Genomic DNA, 20980 nt, shown 5'->3' with positions numbered 1-20980 from the left:
CATGTGTGAACTCCTTCCCCTAAATTGCAAATTCGGAGTTATAAACTGTGGCGAGGAAGGAGCCTGGTAAATGATGTTGAGAGAAAAGGATGTGTTTATCCTCTTTAGTCTCTCCATCTGGATTGATTTTTTTTTTTTTTGAGAAAGAGAGAAAAAAATTCACTGCTTCATAACCAAATTTGTCTTTAATGTTCTCCCACATGTACTGAACCTACTGAATAAGTATAAAATTCACCACATGTCTGTGATAGTGGAAATTTTTAATAACTTTAAAGGACAATGGATTCAAGAAGATATACTTCAATTAAATATATAGCATCTTACAGTGTAAAAAAGAATTTCTTTTCTACTTTTATGTGCCTTGACAATCATCTTGTTGAAGTAAACTATGTCTTAAAAGTTCAAATTACGTTATTTTGTTTTAAATTTTGTTGTTTTTTTTCTCTCTTTATTGATTAAGGTATTACATATATGACATATGTATTCTTATTTTGATCCCAAAACACATTTACAGATGTTATTTGTGTAAATTATTTTATTGTAATAATGCAATTATTGTAAATGTTTTTTACTACTGTACTTTGTCATAAAGACTCCTGTAATTGCTTTAAAATGTCTCACCGAAACCAACATTTTGATGCATTTCTAGTGTGTTGTCAGTGTAATAAAACACATAGGGGACCTAGTGAAAGAGCAAAGTCATTATACACTTTCAAATGCTAGTGCCAACTTTTGGTTAATTAGAAGGTAGTTCTAACAGGTAACCTCAGTCATTCCTAGTTGGTAGGAGCTAGTGTTTAGAATGTCAGAATGTTTGAAATTCGCCCATTTCCTAAAGCCTCTTTTTGGATTGTAGTGCTCAGAGCAGGATGGCATTGGAAGTAATGCATCAATATCACTACCCGCTCATGCCAGCAAAGTGTCTGCATATCTGCCAGCAAAGCAGGAACTTACAAACCAGTGCCAGTGCATTCCAAACAAGGTATGCTCATATTAATCTATGCCCACTGAGAAGCCACTCCACACAGTGAGCCAGCCCCTTGAATGTGGCCCTGGTGCACAGAATGTGTTTTGTCCTTCAGTGCTAGTTGAATCAAATGCCTAAGCCATTGAACCATGGAGGTTGATTAAGAGAAGGGGGTTGGACCAGACTAAGCAAGGCTCAGTGGCTGAGCATCCACCTATGAACAAGGAGGTCATGGTTCGATTCCCAGTCAGGCAGGGCACATGCCTGGGTTGCAGGCTCGATCCCCAGTGTGGGGAGTGCAGGAGACAGCCAATCAATGATTCTCTCTCATCATTAGTGTTTCTCCCTCTCCCTCTCCCTTCTCTGAAATCAATAAGAATACGTGTGTGTGTGTGTGTGTGTGTGTGTGTGTGTGTGTGTGTGTGTGTGTTTAAAAGAGAGAGAGAGAGAGAGAGAGAGAGAGAGAGAGAGAGAGAGAGAGAGAGAGAGCAGGGGTTTGGGGATTTCCTGGGTTTTTATCTGGATGGTCCTGAGCCCATCAGACCTTCTTTCCGGGTGTGAATTAGAATGAATAGGAAGGCAAAGGGAGGAACAACCTGTACAACACACAAGTATTGAGTACTTTACCTGTGCCAGGAACAGGCTTCAATTCTGGGAGTTCTCAGTTGAAGGAAACACAGTGCTTGCTCTTCAACACAAATACACAGTATGTCTTTGTTGTGTGGAGACTACTTATCCAGTATCCCTGACTTAAAGCTAGCTCCCTCTGTCATAACTTGTATGGGAAATACTCAGAGAGTTTGTCTCGCTTGCACCAGTATGGTCCTGTGGTCAGAAAGTCTGGGCTCCTGGACCTACATTCACTTTTTTTGTGGATGTAAATGGCAGTCACGAGGCCTGTGCTTAAAAGTGGGCTAAGTATGGTTTTCCTCTCCACCCATACCTGAGGAGAGGAAAGAGGAAAGGAAAACTTGCTGCAGGGCCTAGAGAGGCTGTCCCCTAGCACTGTGACTTAATGCATGCCCTCAGGCTTAATGCATCCTGTTACTGTTTCACCCATGGCTGGAGGAGTGGGGATCGGGATTAGGTGTAAGTTTAGAGGAATCTTATATTTCCGGTAGTGACCAATGCTGTATAGAAAGCTCCACAGAAGGCAAGTACAAGGTGCAAGAGCCCCACAGAGGAGGGTGGAGTAGTAGAATGTCCATGGAAGGCCGCGTGGAGGAGCTGATGAGGGAGAGCCGTGAGCCTCATGAGCAAGGGAAGGAGGACATACCAGTGGAGGGCCCAGCATCAGCTCAGAGGGAGCAAGGATTTATATCTTACTATTGTCGGCATAATATTTATAAACCACTTATCTTTAGCCTAATGTGACAGATTGTTTGATAACACAGAAATTCATTTTTGCTCAGGGGGAAGCAGGATTACCCGGAGTACCAGGCTCACCTGGTCAGAAAGGGGATAAAGGAGAACCGGTAAGACCACCCAATACTGTTGGGGTGAAAGTGGATTTGTTCAAAAGTGACTTAAAAATATAATTTTCTCATTTTTCTATTTGTATTTGGATTCAAACCCAAATCTTTGTACCTATAAACAGTAAATAAAATTCTGATGCAAGCAAGTTTAGTTTTCAGTTGTGCCCTAGCCTTCTTTAACATTCTCTTTTTCAGATACTTGAATTCTTGCTTCTCTAGTCTGCTGATGGGTCCCCGCTGAACTTTCTTAACTTAATAAATGTATTCCCTTCACCCACTCTCACCTCTCCCATTACCTCCCCCGACATCTGGCAACTGCCGATCACTGGCATGTCACTAGTCATTTGGTAGATCCCGTTAGAGGAGGAACAAGGGAGCCAGAGAATAGTCTCACAGCCTCCTATACAAGCCTGTGCATGACCACTCCCTTAAGCATTAAGCTATTAGAGATAATGTCTAGGCCTCAGTTGTATTTCAGCTACAGGCCTAGTGACATGCCAGGGGAGGAAAAGTCAGGGAAGAGTCCAAACTTCATGACCAGCGATATGTAAGGTCAGGGTGCCTAAACCGCATGACCGGCATGACCATCAATATGCTAGCGGAGGAAAGGTCACTCTGGAGGCAAGATCCTAGCTCATTTTGCCCTATGCAGCTCTTACATGCTTTGAAAATGATCCTTAATAACCTTGTCAGTGATTTATTTTATACAACAATAAAATATATAACAAGCTTGTAGTATCAGAAACTGGCACATAATAGATATACAACAACTGTGTTTTCTCTGCTTTCCTATCTACATTGTAATTGTTCACATGTTGAAGGAAGGTGGAGATGATCCCTTTAGGTTGAATGTAGTTTGTTATGTGACTTGACATAACAAGATATATGTATTACTTAATTATAAATTTTGAGAAACCTTACTGTGATCTGGGGCAGCTTTATAAGAGCAAATTTTACTTTTATTTATGTCCATGTACTATGTTTGACAGCTATTTTGCATAATCATGTAAGTCCTGTCCCACCTACGTCACAACCCACCCATGGCTTTCTATCTCCATCAAATAAACACTAAAGCTCTAACCATGGGCTTCAAGGTTTCACATAATTTGTAGAACTCATCCTACCCCACTCCTCACATCCTGAATCGTCTCCTACCTTCTCCTCTTGTTCACTCCTGCTCTCAGGTCTCTGCACCAGTTTACCTACACCTGGAATGTTCTGCTAGATATCCATTTGGTGCTCTTCACATCATGCAGGCTCTTGCTCAGGGATCAGTTTAAAATCCTAATCTGACATTTCTATATATATAAATCAGTTTAAAATCCTATTCTGACATCTATATGTGAAAATCACCCTTCTTTCCACCTCTATCTTCTTTCTTAGCACTTTTATTGTCACCTGACATGTTATCATTATGCATCTATTTATTCCCCCCACTAGCATATGAGTTCTGTGAGCACCATACATAGAACAGTGCATAATAAGAGCTAAAAATATGTTGAATGAATGAATGAGCACTATAATCTAAATAACTCAGCTGTTTCTAGAAACCATAAATTCAATGCTCCAATTGCTCAGGGATCCTGCCAGGCAGCACAGAGTCAATTTGCAAAGAAAGAGCTAGATAAATCATAAATGATTATTAAATTATTCAATATTATTCCACTACACCTTTTCCTTTAAAAAACAAAAATTATTTTCACATAGTGAGCTAACTAATTTTAGGTTGATACTGCCAATCAGTTAATGAAAAATCAGAAATATATGGGGGAAAGCCACATGCTTTGGCATGATTTAATGTCTATATTTATTTGCCTATATTCTCATCCCTGCTGTGATGCTACATTAAATAGGTTTACTGCTTTTTAAATGTTTGATAAAGATGATGACCCTCTTTCATGGAGTAAGATGGTTTGAAATTCAAACACTGCTTTTGTTTGAACACCTAGATATGATCAGTATTCTATGTCAAGGCACCTAATCAAACCATTCTAACGATGCCCTCTGTTCAAGACTAAACACTGGGTGACATTATTTCAAATAATGAATTCTTTTCAGGCTCAATTATTATAATTTTCTGAATCTTCAAATCCCCCTTTCTTAGCAAGTATAGTTGGCAACCTAATTACTTAGCAACCACTTTCCTTTCTCAGTTCTTTAAGACCCTTGCTAATACGCTCACCCACTTCAGAGAAAACTCTGAAATTCTCTGAGTTTTATAAAATAGCAGCTCAATTTCAGTGTTCCCGAACCTAAGGGCGGGTGTGATCTGAGCTCTATTTTGGGAATAATTTTCTAGTTCATTTTTGTATTATCTTTCACATATCCAGTTAATTACCCAAAGTATAGGCTTTGTGAAATGATTGCTTTGCTAATATACTTTTACAGAAAATCAAAATAATTTAAAATTTATTTAAGTTTACTTATTTGACTCTATAGTAAAAAACTTTCTACTACTCCACCCTGTAATTTCACTACCTGGAAGTTTCCATTCTGAAGAGTCTAATTTGTTAACCCAGAGATTACGAGTGATCCTTGTATTTCCTTTCTAACCTGACACTACTCATATGCCTGTTCTGTGCCATACCACACCAGTAAAAATAGTTGAATGAAAATATGTTCAGAATTTTTAAAAGACTATCTTACCTTAATAATAACTTTACAGAAGTAGAATTTAATGTTATGCTTTTCAAGGTTTTGTCCAATAAAGAATAGTTCTCTATCCTTTTGAATCCAGCATTGAATACAGTGGGGCCTTGACTTACGAGTTTAATTCGTTCTGTGACAGAGCTCGTAACTCAAATTACTCGTATGTCAAATCAAAAAGTGAACGAGTGAGACACGTGATGCTGGACTGATGTTGTGGCGTTCACTGTGACGTTCGCTGCGCCAACTAGCGGTGGGGTATCTGAAGCTGGCTCATAACCCAAATTTTAGCTCGCAACTCAAAGCAAAAAATCGGCCGAGAGATGGCTCGTATCTCGAAAAACTCATTAGTCGGGACACTCGTAAGTCAAGGCCCCACTGTATATTGGATTATTAGACAGGTTCTTTTTGTATCAATTTTACCCAATCTGATATAATCTCAGCTAATGTATAGGAACTTGAAGTTGACAGTTATTTGTGTGCCTTAAATCTGAAATTAGCATGCAGTATTATTGTTATAATGGCATTTTATACTCATAAAATTCTCATATACTTCTTAATATCTACCAAGCATTAGTTGTAGTTAGACTCATTCAAAAAGTTTATATTGTTTCCACTGTTTCAAGGAAAATTTAATAGACCGAATTTGTGATAGAGCCATCAAGGCAGACATAGGCAGCTCAAAGCTTCATTGAAACAGATTTTTTCTAGTTTAGGTGGAAGAGCAGGGAAGCTGAGAATTGGATTGACCAAGATTTGTTTTTTTTTTTCCTGGAGGATGTAATGGAAGGTCAGGAACACTAAGTGTAACAAATATGAGTACCTCAGAGTCTGAAATTTTGTGACTTGCTGGAATTGGAAGCATGAGGTATTAGTTGAGGGAACAGCAATAGAATAATTCCTTACCTTTGATAAATAGAGAAGAAATGGCAAAACTAAATTGCATATGTCTGTGTGGAGAATGCTTAGTTTTAGTTTTGATTAGCACTTTGATATTTATTCATTATTAATAGTTTGAATATTAATTAAAATGATATAGTTTAATAACTTGTGGACAATGTGAGGAAGGAACTTAGGGCACAGACTTTGGGACAAGCAAAAGCAACTCATCTAAGAAGTTATAGGTTCTCTTCAACAAGATTAGCAGTTAATACAACTTTGAAAAAGCCTCCTAATGAGCATTTCTATGTTTTAGGGTGCAGTTGGTATTAAAGGTGAATTTGGTGCTCCTGGAATTCCTGGGGAAAAGGTATGTTAATTTGCTACTTGATTAAACTTTGTGGCTGTTTTATATGGTTGTATCAGATAGGAAGGGTAAGTATATAGAACCAGTCTGGAAGTCAGGGCTCACCACACTGTGTCCTTGCAGCGGGGCTGCCACAAACTGCTGTATGATTTTCTAATTGTTTTACTAGGACTCAACCACATTCATTTGTTTGCATATTATAAAAAGTCTGCTTTTATGCTACACAGCAACATTAAGTAATTGTGGCAGAGACTGTATGGCCCACAATGTCTAAAATATTTACTGTCAGGCCCTTTGCAGAAAAAGCTGTGGACCCCTGCTCTAGAGCATTGGCCATTATTCAGAGAGCACCAAGCCTTCTGTGTCTCATTATCTAGAAGGCCATGGCCCTGGTGGTTATTAACCTAAAACTGTCACAGTAGTAACTGAAGTGGTAGAAGGTTCAGAAACTACCATTCAGATTTTGTAATAGTTTGATAAATATTGTTCTTTTTTGTTAAATCTATTGGGGTGACATTGGTTCCTATAGGTTCATAATAAGATCATATAGGTTTCAAGTGCACATTTCTATGCTACCTGATCTGTATATTGCATTATGCGCCCCCCACCCAAAGTCAAATCATCTTCCATCATCATATATTTATCCCCTTTTACCCTTTACTACCCTCCACTGCCCTGCCCTCTGGTAACCTCCATAGTGTTGTCTGTGTCTATGAGTTTCAGTTTTATATCCCACATCCAGATGTTTTTTGAGTCCTTCTTCAATATGTCTCTGATATCTGACTGCTTTATTGATGCTGCGTCTTTTCTTTTAGAAATTACCCAGCCTGATATGCAAATATTTCACTCCTGTAATAGTGTAACTGTTAGACTTCATGCAATCCTAAAAATTGTGTTGAACAATGATGGCCCTAGGATCCTGGTTTCGTGCATCTTCATCGACCCTCCTTAGTGGCTAATACCCTCCCAGTGTCTGTAGAATCACTGAGTCTTTGACCATATCCTCTCCTAAGATACAGTCCCTGGTGGTGCCTTACCTGCTTCTAACTTGTCACTTCACTTAGGTGCTAAAGGGACATAACACTCACAAATGAAGAAATATCACTTCAGCAATATTTTTGTTTTTACTTCTATAATTCCAAGGTTACCATGTATTTAAAATAACTCTAATGAATATATACAAAATAAAAATAACAAGAAAGTTACTATACTATGTGAGGGCATGGTTAATATGTTATAAATATTTGACTACAATCAAGATATATCAAATTTTTCAAAAGTTTTAAAATTTCAGAAATTTTATTTTAATTTTAAAATATCTCTTTATTGTTAAAAGTATTACAGATGTCACCATTTTCTTCCCCCATTGATTCCCTGCTTCCCTCCCCCTCCCCACCCCAGGCCTTTACTGCACTGTTGTTTGTATCCAAGGGTTATGCATATATGCACATAAGTTCTTTGGTTAATCTCTTCTTACCCCTCCTCCTCTCTGAGATTCATCAGTCTGTTCCATGCTTCTATGTCTCTGAATCTATTTTGTTGATTAGTTTATTTTGTTCATTAGATTCCACATTTGAGAGAGATCATGTGATACTTGTCTTTCTCTGACATCTCTCATAGCAATATATTTGCTGATACATTTTCTAGGGGCAAGGAAAACAAAAGAGAAAATAAAAAAAAATGGGACTACATCAAAATAAAAAGCTTCTGCACAGCAAAAGCAACCGTCAACAAAATGAAAAGGGAGCCCACTGTATGAGAGAACATATTTGCCAATGATATATCTGATAAGGGGTTAATTCCCAGAATATATAAAAGAACTGATATGACTTAACAAAAGGAAGACAAACAATCCAATTAAAAATGGGCAAAGGACCTAAATAGATTCTTCTCTAAAATTTCAAAAATTTTAAAGTTGTAAAAATGAGCACTTATGTTTTACATAAAATACTTCCATTGTTTTCTGATGAAATTGATTTGATGAATTTTTCTAAGCGAGTTTCCAGGGAAAATTCATTAGTTCTGAAAGTATTGTGTATCCTCAGAGCCGTATCTCCCACAGCTGGCTTAATGCGTCTCCTAGAGTACTCATACAGCACCCCGAGCTGCCCTTTGATTCTGCTTTCAGCATTTGTGATTCTTGGTGTTCTTTTTCTTATAAATAAAAATGCTTAAGAGTTCTATTAAAATATAAAATAAAAGCCTTCCTTGGGGCAAGAACATATGCAAAATACATCGAACATATAGTATACCTTCATATATACCTCCGGTGTAATATTCTCAAAGTGAAATCCTTTATTTTTTATTTATTTTATCCTCACCTGATGATATGTTTTTATTGATTTTTAGGGAGGGAGGAAGGAAGGGAGAGAAGCATCAATGTGAGAGAAAAACATCCAGCAGTTGCCTCCTGTATGTGCCCTGACTGGGGATCAAACCTGCAGCCTTTTGGTGTTTGGGATGATGCTCCAACTAACTGAGCAACCCAGCCAGGGCAAGTCCTTTATTTTTTAAGGTTTAATATTTAAACTAATAGACTGATTTATAATAATGGAGTGAAACATATTCTGATCAGTGGAGAATAGAATTTGTATATTAGCTGTACTTACTTCCAATGTAATGAAGTAATAAATTAAGTGATCTTTATATGAATCCCATTATTCTAAAGTAAACCTACACTTTGAAGTGTATTAGGTGATAGCAGTGAATTTTTTTAAAAGTGAAGTCCCTGAACTACGTATTAGTTTACTAAGGCAGCATTTTTCTTCTGAGGCCCGGGAGAAAAATATTTCACTAACCAACACAATATTATGAAATCAATTTATGGAATAGGGAGTCATGGAGACTTTGAGGATGATGAACTGTGGAATTTAATTATGCTGCTTTATAATTATAATACCCGTCACCAAATACAAACTTGCACTAGGCACTCTAACCTGATATATACAACCTTCCTGCCAACACACCACTGAAAAATAAGTGTCCCCTTTACATTGATGCAGCACAGCTAGGAGTGTGCCTGAGAGATTTGGTAAACTGTCTGTTCTGGGTTCACATAAGAAAATCTATTCTCCATAGCAAGTGTTACTAGTGATTAGTCACTGGTGACTTCTGGTAAGCTTGGTTGGACAGAAGTCAACATCAGTCAAAATCAGGAAATTGGATGGCCCAGTTTCCAAGAGAAGTGAATGACAGTGCATGAGATCACACACGTGCACATACACACACATGCGCACTCAGTTCACCTTCTCTTGGTAAGCAGTGGCAAAAGGAGATGAAGATTTGGATACTGGGATTGAATCCTGACCAAAGTATGCTTGCATTCATTACCTGAATATTTCAAACGAAAAATTGCTTCATTCTCCATTTTGCTTATGTATATCATGTATCAGATATGTTTTTTGAGAAGTGGGCATACTTTTTAAAAAATAGGAGTAGTTATTTCTCAGTAATAGTTACCCTAATGATGCGATGTTAAAAATTCAATATAGACCTAATTTGTGCTAAAACCAATTTTCTGTCTGCTGAATTACCTAGTTTGTCCTAAAATGTTTATTTTAAAGGGAAAATAACTTTTACTAAATTAATTTTTCTTCTCATGAAGGAGGTATGCCGTGAATAACAACCATCACCATTATGCCCTTCAAGTATTAAATACCCAGAGTTAGACGGCCTGGGTTTGAGTCCCAGTTCAAAGCCTCACCCTGTGTAATTTAGGGCATGTCTCTTGATTTCTTTTAACTTTTCTCTTTTATAAAGCGGGAATTATATTGTACCTACTTCTAGTTTTGTCTTAAAGATTAAATGAAATTATTCATGAAAGTGCCAGGTCAGTGCCTGATATATACATATTTAGTAAAAAATAGGTAATTTTAAAAGAAAACAGTTTGATAAGTCTAGTATTCTAAACTCTGGCTTACTATGAGACTAAATTAAAACTCATTTAAGGAAATTTTTATTATTTTCTCAAAATATATTTAGTAGAAAAATGTTCAAATAAAAGTCACGTATCTTAGATAACTTTGACCTCTTAATACATACTAGATGTTAGCAAACCAATAAATATTTTATTTAGCTGAAATGTATATGAGTATAAACTTTCATAAAAATATTAATAGCCATCTCTTTACACAATAATTATTATGTGCTAAACACTGTCAAGAGGCTTCTTTACATTATGTCATTCATTCCTCACAATAACTTCATGAGGTAAGATTTATATCATCACTTTTTCACAGATTAAGGAACTGAGATATAGAAAAATTAAAACTTCCCCAAAGTTTCATATCTAACCAATAGTGGAGGCAGGATTTGAATCTCTATCCATATGAATTCATACTTCTTGCTCCTTTGCCATTATTACCTGAGGACAGCTCCACAAGTATCCAGATTTCCTTTGCACAGACAGTTCTGAATTAGGTCTTAACTTTGTTTGCCAGCAGCCTGCTGAGGGAACTGTACAAATTCCTACATTCTGCTCCAGGGAGGGCTGTGCCCCTTCTCTTAAAATCTATGGATCCCTTGACCACTTTGTAAAGTTCATGCTTTTCTAACCAATTTGCTGTACGTCTGAAACTAATACTGAATAATATTGAGCCCTAGCTGGTTTGGCTCGGTAAATAGAGTGTCAGCCTGTGGACCAAAGGGTCCAAGGTTTGATTCTGGTCAAGGGCACGTACCATGGTTGCAGGCTCCTCCTTGGCCTAGGCCCTGGTTGGGGCTCCTGCAGGAGGTAACCAATCGGTGTGTTTCTTTCACATCGATGTTTCTCTCTGCCTTTCCCTCTCTCTTTTACTCTCCCTAAAAAATCAATGGAAAAATATCCTTGGGTGAGGATTAACAAAACAAACAAACAGAAGAAGAAGAAGAAGGAAGAAGGAAGAAGGAAGAAGGAAGAAGGAAGAAGGAAGAAGGAAGAAGGAAGAAAGAAGAAGGAAGAACATGTGAAAAGAAATAAAAAGAAAGTTAGGGAACAATGGATCTGCCCAATTCAGTCTCACTCCCCTGCAAAGACTGAGGCCTTCAGAGTTTATGGTGAAAAAACCCATCATACAATGCACCTCGTAATGAGGACAGTGAAGAAGGAAGAAGGAAGAAGGAAGAAGGAAGAAGGAAGAAGGAAGAAGGAAGAAGGAAGAAGGAAGAAGGGGAAGAATATTGAATATAAACTTTAATTTAAAAAGAGAAAAGAAAAAAATGCATTGACTCCTATATAGTCTATCTAACTATAGGGATTCTGACTTTCCACCCTCAGAAAATTGTGTCCACCTATTAAAAATTATCATCATATGTTTTTCACCTAATAAAAAGATTTTGTCTAGATTTACTTTCCAAAATAAGTATTATGAAAACAATACAGTTTCTTTTTGTTTGGTTTCCAAATTCAAAATTATATTTGAAATATGCTTTTAAACTTCCCACACGTACCTGACTCTCTGAAGATCCTTATTTGCCCTGCATGCCCACCTCCAAGCAGGCCAGTCATGGCCACATTCTTCAGATTAACCTTACCTCAGCACCTAACCTAGAAAATTCTCTATGATCCCCACCAAATATGCCATTTGTAAATTGTATATTCATTTGATTAAAAACAAAAGTGTTTAACTTAGTACCATGGCTTTATCACACACACACACACACACACACACACACACACACACACACACACACACACACAAACTTCCAGAGGTAAAAAGCCATATGCATTAAGGGCACTTAAGAGGTATATCTGAGAACATGAAGAGAGAGTTGCCAAGTGCTTGTTTTAAAAATAGTCAGGCTCACTGTCCTCATTACGAGGTGCATTGTATGATGGGTTTTTTTCACCATAAACTCTGAAGGCCTCAGTCTTTGCAGGGGAGTGAGACTGAATTGGGCAGATCCATTGTTCCCTAACTGTCTTTTTATTTCTTTTCTGTTGGAAAATGAAATGACTGTGATCTTTGAATCTTGATTTTCTCTTTAAAAGACATTTTATGGGAAGACTACAGCTTCTAGAAATAAAGGCAGATGCTTTGCAGTTTATGAAAGCGCAGACAAGACCCATAGCTGCTGTGAATTATAATGAACTCTGCAAAAGCCCTGGTCCAGATGTAGCATTAATGCCTCAGAGACTCAGAAACTTAGAAATGTTTATTGAAAAAAAAACTAGGGAATTCTAAAAATTCATTTGGCTGTCTCTATTATCTCATTTCACTCAATTTCCCATTGAAATTCAGAAATACAATTAATTTCATTGTCCTTTCCAAGATAAAAAAGAAAGTTGAAGTACTTATTTGTATGTGACAACCTAACTTTATTGTAACATTGAGCTATTTCCTTCCTATGAGATTGTCAAGGTTGAAAAACAAGTATGAGCTCCATGCTAGAGAAAATGCTGATTAAACAGAGAATCATCTATATATTTTCGTGTTTCAGAAAATTCTGAAATGAATGAAGGTATAGTCAATTCTGGAGAAAAGATTGAACTTTCTTATTATACCAATAATCATAGGAAAAAATGACCGCAAAGAAAACAGTTTTGTTAAGGGACTTGTTAGCTTTACTTACTAAAGTCACAAGAATGATAGCTTGGATTACCAGTGAAAAATTACTGCCTTTACATGGAGTAGGTCTCACTTAATTGTTTTATCTGTGGGTAGTTCATTGATACAATGGAGCACTAAAATAAGCAGAAACACGAGAAGGACAGAGGTAATAGAAGGACAGGAAAAAGAAAAAGAAACTGGCTCACTCTGCAGTTGATTTCATTTCTTAATGGTTTCTTATTCCATTCTCTAATGCCTTCCACTTGCACCCCAAGTAGAGCAGTTGGCAGAGAGCACAACAGATGGATGACAAGCTCAACACATGCAGTGGATCTGGCACCAATGCACTTGACTTCTATTTGCTAAACCGTTAGCCAGATTTCAAGAACCTAGGCTGCTAATGCTCCTATTTGGTTTAATGCACTATGAGAATCGTGCACATAAATAGTAAAATATTTCCATAAAAAGATATCACACACTCTGTTTCTCTGCATACATTAGCAGCTAATTGTTTTATTCTTGGTGTCGATTGCTGAGCTACAGTGAATTTAAAGGTAACTGGTATTTTATAGACATATAAAATTTCAGATATTAGAGTTTTCTTAAAACAGCCTTTCGCCAGCCAAGTCAGGGACAGCTAGGCCAGTGTAAAGTACTGAATGGAATTGTAGGTAGAAGATTTGAGAGGGTGATCACAGACCATTCACTGTGTCTTCACAGATGACTAAATTCAAAGCTCAAGACAAATTGCATCTTTTTCATGAAGTCTCCCTGGTCACCAGGCAGATTTAACAACCCCTTCACTCAGCTCACATAGCACTTCATTTACATTGTCAATAGAATTTGTGTCCTTGTCCCCAGGATAAACTCCCAAAGAACAAGGACTCGGTATCTCTCTCACCCCTGGGACCCCAACACCTGGCCCAACATATAACACCTGATTGATTCCGGACAAATGTTTATTATGTTGTTCAGAAATAGAGGATGATTGTTAGAAAACCCTCCTGAGAGGGTACTGGAAAAAGCCCAGATGGCAGCGATGCCTCTGTGCACGTCTTCTGTATTTTCTACAAAAGCATACTTTGAGGAAATCGGAGGGCAAGAGACTCTCTTACCTACCTAGCAAAGCTTGTAGACACTGCTTCCTAGGATGAAATAGAATAGAAGTGTGTATAGCTCCGGAACTTGCTTCCCATTTTCTTTTAGAGGAACTATGCTCTCTCTTCTCTCTCAAGCATAAATGTTCAAGTTATCTTGCTCTTTCTTTTTTCCCAAACTTGGTTTGGAAATCTCCTGTCTCTGACAACAGTGCTAAGGAATGTTATTTCTCCATATCTTAACAACCATTTACTTCAAGGCTAAAGATAATTAACCACTGACTTCAGTGCATTTAAGCTCCAGTAGAAGTAATTGATATGAAGTAGAGAAGTAGAACTATAAATTACTCATCACGAGGAACACTTTGGACAGGAAATAGTTGCAGTTACCGGTATCTCACTTTCCTCCGTTAGGAGCTTACCAATGACACTGTCCTTTTCTTTATATCTTAAATCGTCTTTCACTTGTTACAATACTTAATTCAGATGTCAATTTCTATACTTTCGTTTCTCTAGTACCTTCGTGAAGTTTCAACTTTACTTAAAAAACTGTCTTACAGCTAGTCTCAAAACAAAGTGAAGAGCCCAAACACTTGTTCTTGACAGATTCACTTTAAGAAAATCACCACAATTACACACAAGCCCAGGTACTGTAATGGGCTTTACAGCATTCGCCAAGGCTCAGGTCCTTGACTTGAAATGTTTACCTCTCTAAACCACTTCAATTTTTTTAATTGCAATAAGTTAGTATAATTTGTATTCAATTGATTTGATAAAAGATTATAAAACGTTTGTCTTTGAAAAGAAAACTTAATGGCTGTAGTGCTATAAGCTTCATATTACATATGCAAGTTAGCATTAAAAAGCACGTTGTATTAATAGAGACAGTATAGTAGTACCCAGAACAAGGTGTATGTGGGGTGTGTGTGTGTGTGTGTGTTTGTATAACAGTCCTGCTCTCTATTATGAGTATGGGAGACCATTTCTGGAATGATACACATTTAATTTTTTTATATGTTTTCATTGATTTTTTTAGAGAGGAAGGGAGAGAGAAACATAATTGACAGGCTGCTGCTTCCTGCACAACCGCTACTGGGGATTGACCTCACAACCCGGGCAAATACCCTGACCAGGAATTGAATCCATGACCTCTTGGTTGCTAGGTCAGTGCTCAACCACTGAGCCACACCTTCTAGGCCTGAGTGCCACATTTTAAAAGACATATTGGCTAACCAGTGTTTACCTAGAGAATAGTGACCATACTATTAAGGGAATCCAAACTGTCATTTGATCAATTATTGGTATACTGAACAGAAGCCTTGACTGGGAACAAAGGGATGTCATGTACAAGACCCATAAGATGTTTCTTTCTGTGTGAAATAAGACTAATGGGCAGAAATTTGGGAAAGTTAGTTTGGGTTCAGAAAACATTGTTTCAGCATCCTCACCTAGAATTCTTTTGTTTGTTCTTGACAATGCAATTTACACAGCAAAAGTGCCTGATTTTAGTCAACTTTCAGTAGACTCAGTATCTCAACAGATTCTTTGGTGAAAGTGTTTAATATAAATGTATGAATTTGTACTTGTTCCTATAATTAAGAACACCCATCCAGCTTGTTTTCTAGCTATGTGTATCTGCATATATTTGTGTACACACACATGCATATACACTAAGGTCAGTAGATTTTGAGACAATAGATGTTGACTTCAACTGCTATTTACTAACTTTCCATATTCACTTTACTATGTTTAAGACAGGTATTGACCATACATTCTTTGGTGGGCTGGTGTCCCCTTCTTTGAAATGACCCATAAGAATAAGTAATAATAGTGTCTCATTCATTTTATGAGTAAGAATATTGTAAATTTTTCTTATTCTGAGCATTAATGTGATAATACATCCCCATGTGTTAGCTGCATTAAAGGTCCAACATATATAAATAATTCAAAAAGTTTGAAGTTTAAAACCTTATGCAGTATATATATTTTTTAACTTTAAAATATACTTCTTGGAATGAAGTACCAGAAAATAGAAGAGAAAATACTCCTCCTTGAAATGAAAGGACTCAGATTGATGAGATATCTGGAAAGAAAAGGGGAGGTATATATTCTATTTCCTGAAATATTTGAGTTCCAATAATTTAAGAACCATATCAAAATTCAATTTCCTAAGATTGCATCCTGAATAAAGCAGGATTATAGTTAGAAATGTAGAGGTCAAGTTAATACACAAAATCAAAATCAGATTTATCTTTGGCCACTTTTTTATTGTTTTTTATGCCAAAATTTTGGCATGCTATTTCAGACATTTCTTCCAGCTACTGCACTCAACATTCAATTGAAGTAAATTTTCTCTCAATATATATGAATTAGTGGGAAAATATTGATATATTTCTAAGTGTACACTAAATTCACACAGAAGATTATGTTCCCAATAAATAAGCTTTAAATGAAATAATAGGTTAAATTGATTTTTAAATATGGAAACAGTGTTATAATAGGATCTCAGATTTTTTAATCTAAGGCTGAATGCCTAACTATTTAAAGAAAAAAATAAGACATAGTACATGTTTTAGTATATAACTTTTTATTTTCTGGGCTTAGATTTAGTTATTAGCAAATTTTTGTTTACTTGCATAATCTATCTTTCTTTGCTTGGTCTCATTGGTACTAGGTTTGCAAACCGTAGCCCTGGGGAGTGATTCCTTATTAAGTGCCCTTTAGACAACATGCATTTCCCACATAATAAGAAAAGACATTAATTCCAATGTTAAGTGAGTCAGGAAAACTAATAATTTACCTTTTATGGATAGTTGTGATTGCTTCAGGGAAATGGGCAGTGATGAAAAGGAAGTAAAAATGAAAATACTTGAATCAGTTTTTCAGAAAGCCATCAGCTGGCCCTAAATTACACCTAATTTTTTCCCAAAATTTTCTCAAAGAAGCTACTTTATTCTTTTTTTCTTTTTCTTTTCTTCTTCTTCTTCTTCTTCTTCTTCTTCTTCTTCTTCTTCTTCTTCTTTTTTTTTTTTGCATTCAACACTTTTCTTGGTATTAATTTCAGGTAAACAGCACCCAAAGAGGTTACTTTGAATTCTGAAAAGGGTGCTCTTGATTGCTCCATGAAGTTGAAGACATGCTATGTGTTACAGTAATAACATGGTCACAATGCTATCAGCAGCGATGTTAGAATTTGCCCCACTTTCTATTGCGCAGACTCAGTCATTTGCCCATCTGTAGCTTGACTTTGTAACAGGAAAGGTACACAGCCCTTTGATGGAAAACCCATAGCAGGAAACAAATGCCTCAGTAACGAGTTTTGAAACTTATGGTTGCTCTGGTAAACATTGATTGTAATTTTTCTTTCAATAATGGGCTAAAACATTGATTGGAAGTTAAAGGAAAAGCCTCATATTTCTTTCTTGCTCTGAGACTGGGAGGAAGGAGGGAAAACTGGAGTTCAGAAAAAAACAGCTAACGTCTGTCTGCCCATCCAGTCATTGTCGACAGGCGTTCATCGGATAGATGGAATTAAATCTGGCCCCAATTGCATCGGGTGCCGGTGCTTTGAAATTGTACTTCACAGTGAGCAGGAAGAGGGGCTCATTCTGTTGACATAAATTAGGTTTCAAATAAAGTCCAGGCAGAAACATCATTGTCCATTAATCTGTTAAACAAAATTTTGTTCTCAAAGACTATTAAAGACTATTTTCTTCTTTAGTTTTTAGGGTACTTAATAAATCCATCATTTTTTGAACATAAAGACTAGAAAATGACAAAAAATTTTAAATGATTATAAATTTCTAGTAGGACATCTATGCTGATTTCAAGAAAAACCAGCAAAGCCCTGGCCAGTGTAGCTCAGTTGGTTGGAGTGATATTCCTACACCAAAAGGTTTCAGGTTCGATTCCTAGTCAGGGGACATACCTAGGTTGTGGGTTTAATCTCTGGTCTGGGTGCATGTGGGAGGTGGCTGATGGATGTTTTCCTCTCACATGGATCTCTCTCTCTCTCTCTCTCTCTCTCTCTCAAAATCAATGAGAAAATAAAAGAAAATAAGGAAAAATAATGCCAAAGTTCCTGATACTTAAGTTGCAAACTTTAAACTTCAAAAATCTATCTAAACTATCTCAAAACCTTCCACATGTTGTGACATGTGAAACTGACTCATTTCTTACGAGAGTAAAGGGCCCCAAGTGTTCATTGGGTATCTTGGAGTTTAGAATTATGTTTACAAAACAAATTTCTAGTCAAGAAAGAGCCCAAACCAAATACAACACTGGCCATAGGAAAACACATTTTAATTCAAACAAAAAGAAAAACAACCCATGTCTATTTTTTAAAAAAAATATATTTTTATGGGTTTCAGAGAGAAAGAGAGAGGGCAAAAGAGAGAGAATTATTGATCGGCTGCCTCCTGCTGGGAATTGAACTGGAAACCTGGGCATGTGCCCTTGACTAAAATTTAACACAGGACCCTTCAGTCTGCAGGCCATTGCTCTATTCACTGAGCAACACCAGCCAGGGCCAACTGTAGCTGGTTAAAACAACCCTAACTGGTAGCTGGTGTCTATTAAAAAACATTCTTTATGTCACAGTTTTAGAGAATTTCGGTACCCAGTTATCAGTTTGTCTGGGTGTAACCCTAACCTGACATATGTCAGAAGTGGGACTTTAGGTGTGAGTACTCAGAGCATATGGTACATAGGAGTGTGCTGTGAGCAAAGAAAAAGAGGAGATACTGTCACTACTTTTTTTTTTTCTCCAGAAAGTATTTTTGGCAGTGTATACTGTATCAGTGTCCGTTACTGGATTACATGCCATATCTTATTATCATGTGTAACTTGTAATATGATATAAAACATTATATTGGACCAACAGATGAAAATAATTCTGCTCTTTATGGACAAGTGGACATATTTCTCTGATGAGTAACAGATGCTTAATTTTTATAGACAATTCCCTGGCATCAGATACTTAATGTGCTCTTACTATTTCTTGATCAAGTGAAATTGGAAGTTCCTAATATATTCTGTGATGCCTGAGGTCTAGAAGTTCAACAAAAATTTTAATAATACAAATATATTTATTACACAGATAAAGCATTTTATATTTTACTAGAGGCCCAATTCACCAAATTTGTGCAAGAGAAGGCCTTCCTTCCCCCGGCTGCTGGCACCAGCTTCCCTCTGGTACCCGGGACCCGGGCTTCCCTCACAGCCTTGGCTTGGTCCAGAAGGTCACCCGGAAGGATGTCTGGTCTAGTTAGCATATTATGCTTTTATTATTATAGATTTTTGCTTCAACAATTAATTACATTAGCAACAAAGTTTTGCCTTAGTGTTTAGTACATACTGTGATGACAGCAGTTATACTGTGGAACACTTAGATAATTTAACCTGATATAAAAAAAAGCCTTAGTCTTTAAAGTAATATGTATGTCCGTGTATAGCAGTACACCTCTGGTGCGAATGATTAAAACTTTCCAAAATGAATTAATTAATGAGAGTAAAGACCTCTTTATATTTAGAAAACTATATTATTGCTATTTTAAAGTTTTAAGATGCAATATTTTTATTCATATATTCAAATTTTATTTAAGGCATTCTACAAAATGATATCTAAATGTTTAAAAAACTGTTGCCTTATAAATTCATTATAAATGTTTGCTAGAAATATGACAGGTCAGTGGAATTGTTCATTTATTTTGAGCTGTCTGAATCTGAAACTCAAGAGCCAAAGTCAATTCCTATTAGCAACTAAATTCCTAAGCCTCTGTCGAGAACATGCAGATCCTCCCAGAAGTATCTCCTTCTAACTGGTTTACTGTTTACAAAACAGACTCAGAGAGGTGACCCATGAATTCCAGTAATGGAAACTGATAAGCATCTGCTGGAAACCTTTTTACCCAAGACAGGGTCAAGAAGAATGGAAGGAACAAAAAGTTCTCCCAAGTAATTGTGTCAAGTAAAATGGCATTGGATATGAATTAAAAATTGATCCAAAGGCAATCAACAGATAAGCGAGAAAGTAAATATATATATATTAGAGGCCCAGTGCACGAATTCATGCACCATGGGGTCCCTTGGCCTGGTCTCCGGGATTGGGCTGAAACTGGCTCTGACATCCCCCAGGGGTCCCAGATTGTGAGAGGGTGCAGGCCAGGCCAAGGGACCCCACTGGTGCACAATCGGGCCCAGAGAGGGACACAGGAGGTTGGCCAGCAGGGAAGGACCGCAGGAGAGCTTCAAAGCGTGCCTGGCCCATCTCGCACAGTCCCAATAGGCTGAACCCCAGCAGCAAGCCCACCTACCGGTTGGAGTGCCTGCCCCCTGGTGGTCAGTGCACATTATAGCGACTGGTCAACAACTGGTCAACTCTCTGCCCCCTGGTGGTCAGTGCATATCATAGAGAGCAGTTAAGCAGCTTTAGCATACAATTAGCATATTATGCTTTGATTGGTTGAATGTCCGACCGAACAACCAGACACTTAAGCATATTAGGCTTTTATTATATAGGATATGCATAAGCAGATAGATAGATAGATTGATTCAGATTTTAGGCAAGAGGTCACTTACAAGCCAGAATTAAATCTTTCCCATGAGAGAGTGTAGGGTGGTGGTTAGGTGCACAAAGCTGAAGTGTATGGGTTCAAATCTTAGTTCTAGCTCCTATTGATTCTGTAATCATTTATAATATGTGGTCATAATAATAGTATCTACCTGATAGGTTTGTTGTGAGAACAGTGTCTGGCCCTTAGAAAGTCTATGTCAGACTTTAATATTATGCATAGAAGTTTGAAAGAGAGAAAATGAAATAAGGGATACTGAGTAGCATGTGGGAAAACATGGGCTACAGAGTCAGAAAACTCAGTTCAAATCTCAGCTAATGCCAGTAGTTGGGTGGCTGTTATCATGTAACTGCACCTCTCAGAGCCTCCATTTTCCTATTTTTAAAAAGGAAGTACTGATCCTGGATTTGTGAGGTAAGAGATAGAAGGAAAGCCCCTGCATGCGACTGA

At 37.2% G+C, this 20980-nt stretch overlaps 1 protein-coding gene across 1 annotated transcript in view; it reads left to right on the top strand.

Moving 5' to 3' along the window:
• Positions 1 to 20980, top strand: part of COL19A1 (collagen type XIX alpha 1 chain) — a 309008-nt gene that overhangs the window by 59654 nt on the left and 228374 nt on the right. The window contains exons 8-10 of the mRNA XM_036318274.1: positions 857 to 982; positions 2380 to 2442; positions 6284 to 6337. Coding sequence (XP_036174167.1) covers positions 857 to 982; positions 2380 to 2442; positions 6284 to 6337 — 243 coding nt within the window. The remainder of the gene's footprint in view (positions 1 to 856; positions 983 to 2379; positions 2443 to 6283; positions 6338 to 20980) is intronic.

The sequence above is a fragment of the Myotis myotis genome, unplaced genomic scaffold, assembly GCF_014108235.1.
Source record: "Myotis myotis isolate mMyoMyo1 unplaced genomic scaffold, mMyoMyo1.p scaffold_m19_p_7, whole genome shotgun sequence".
Taxonomy (NCBI): Eukaryota; Metazoa; Chordata; class Mammalia; order Chiroptera; family Vespertilionidae; genus Myotis; species Myotis myotis.
Note: the sequence above shows the minus strand (reverse complement) of the source record. Positions and strands in the feature narration are given on the sequence as shown.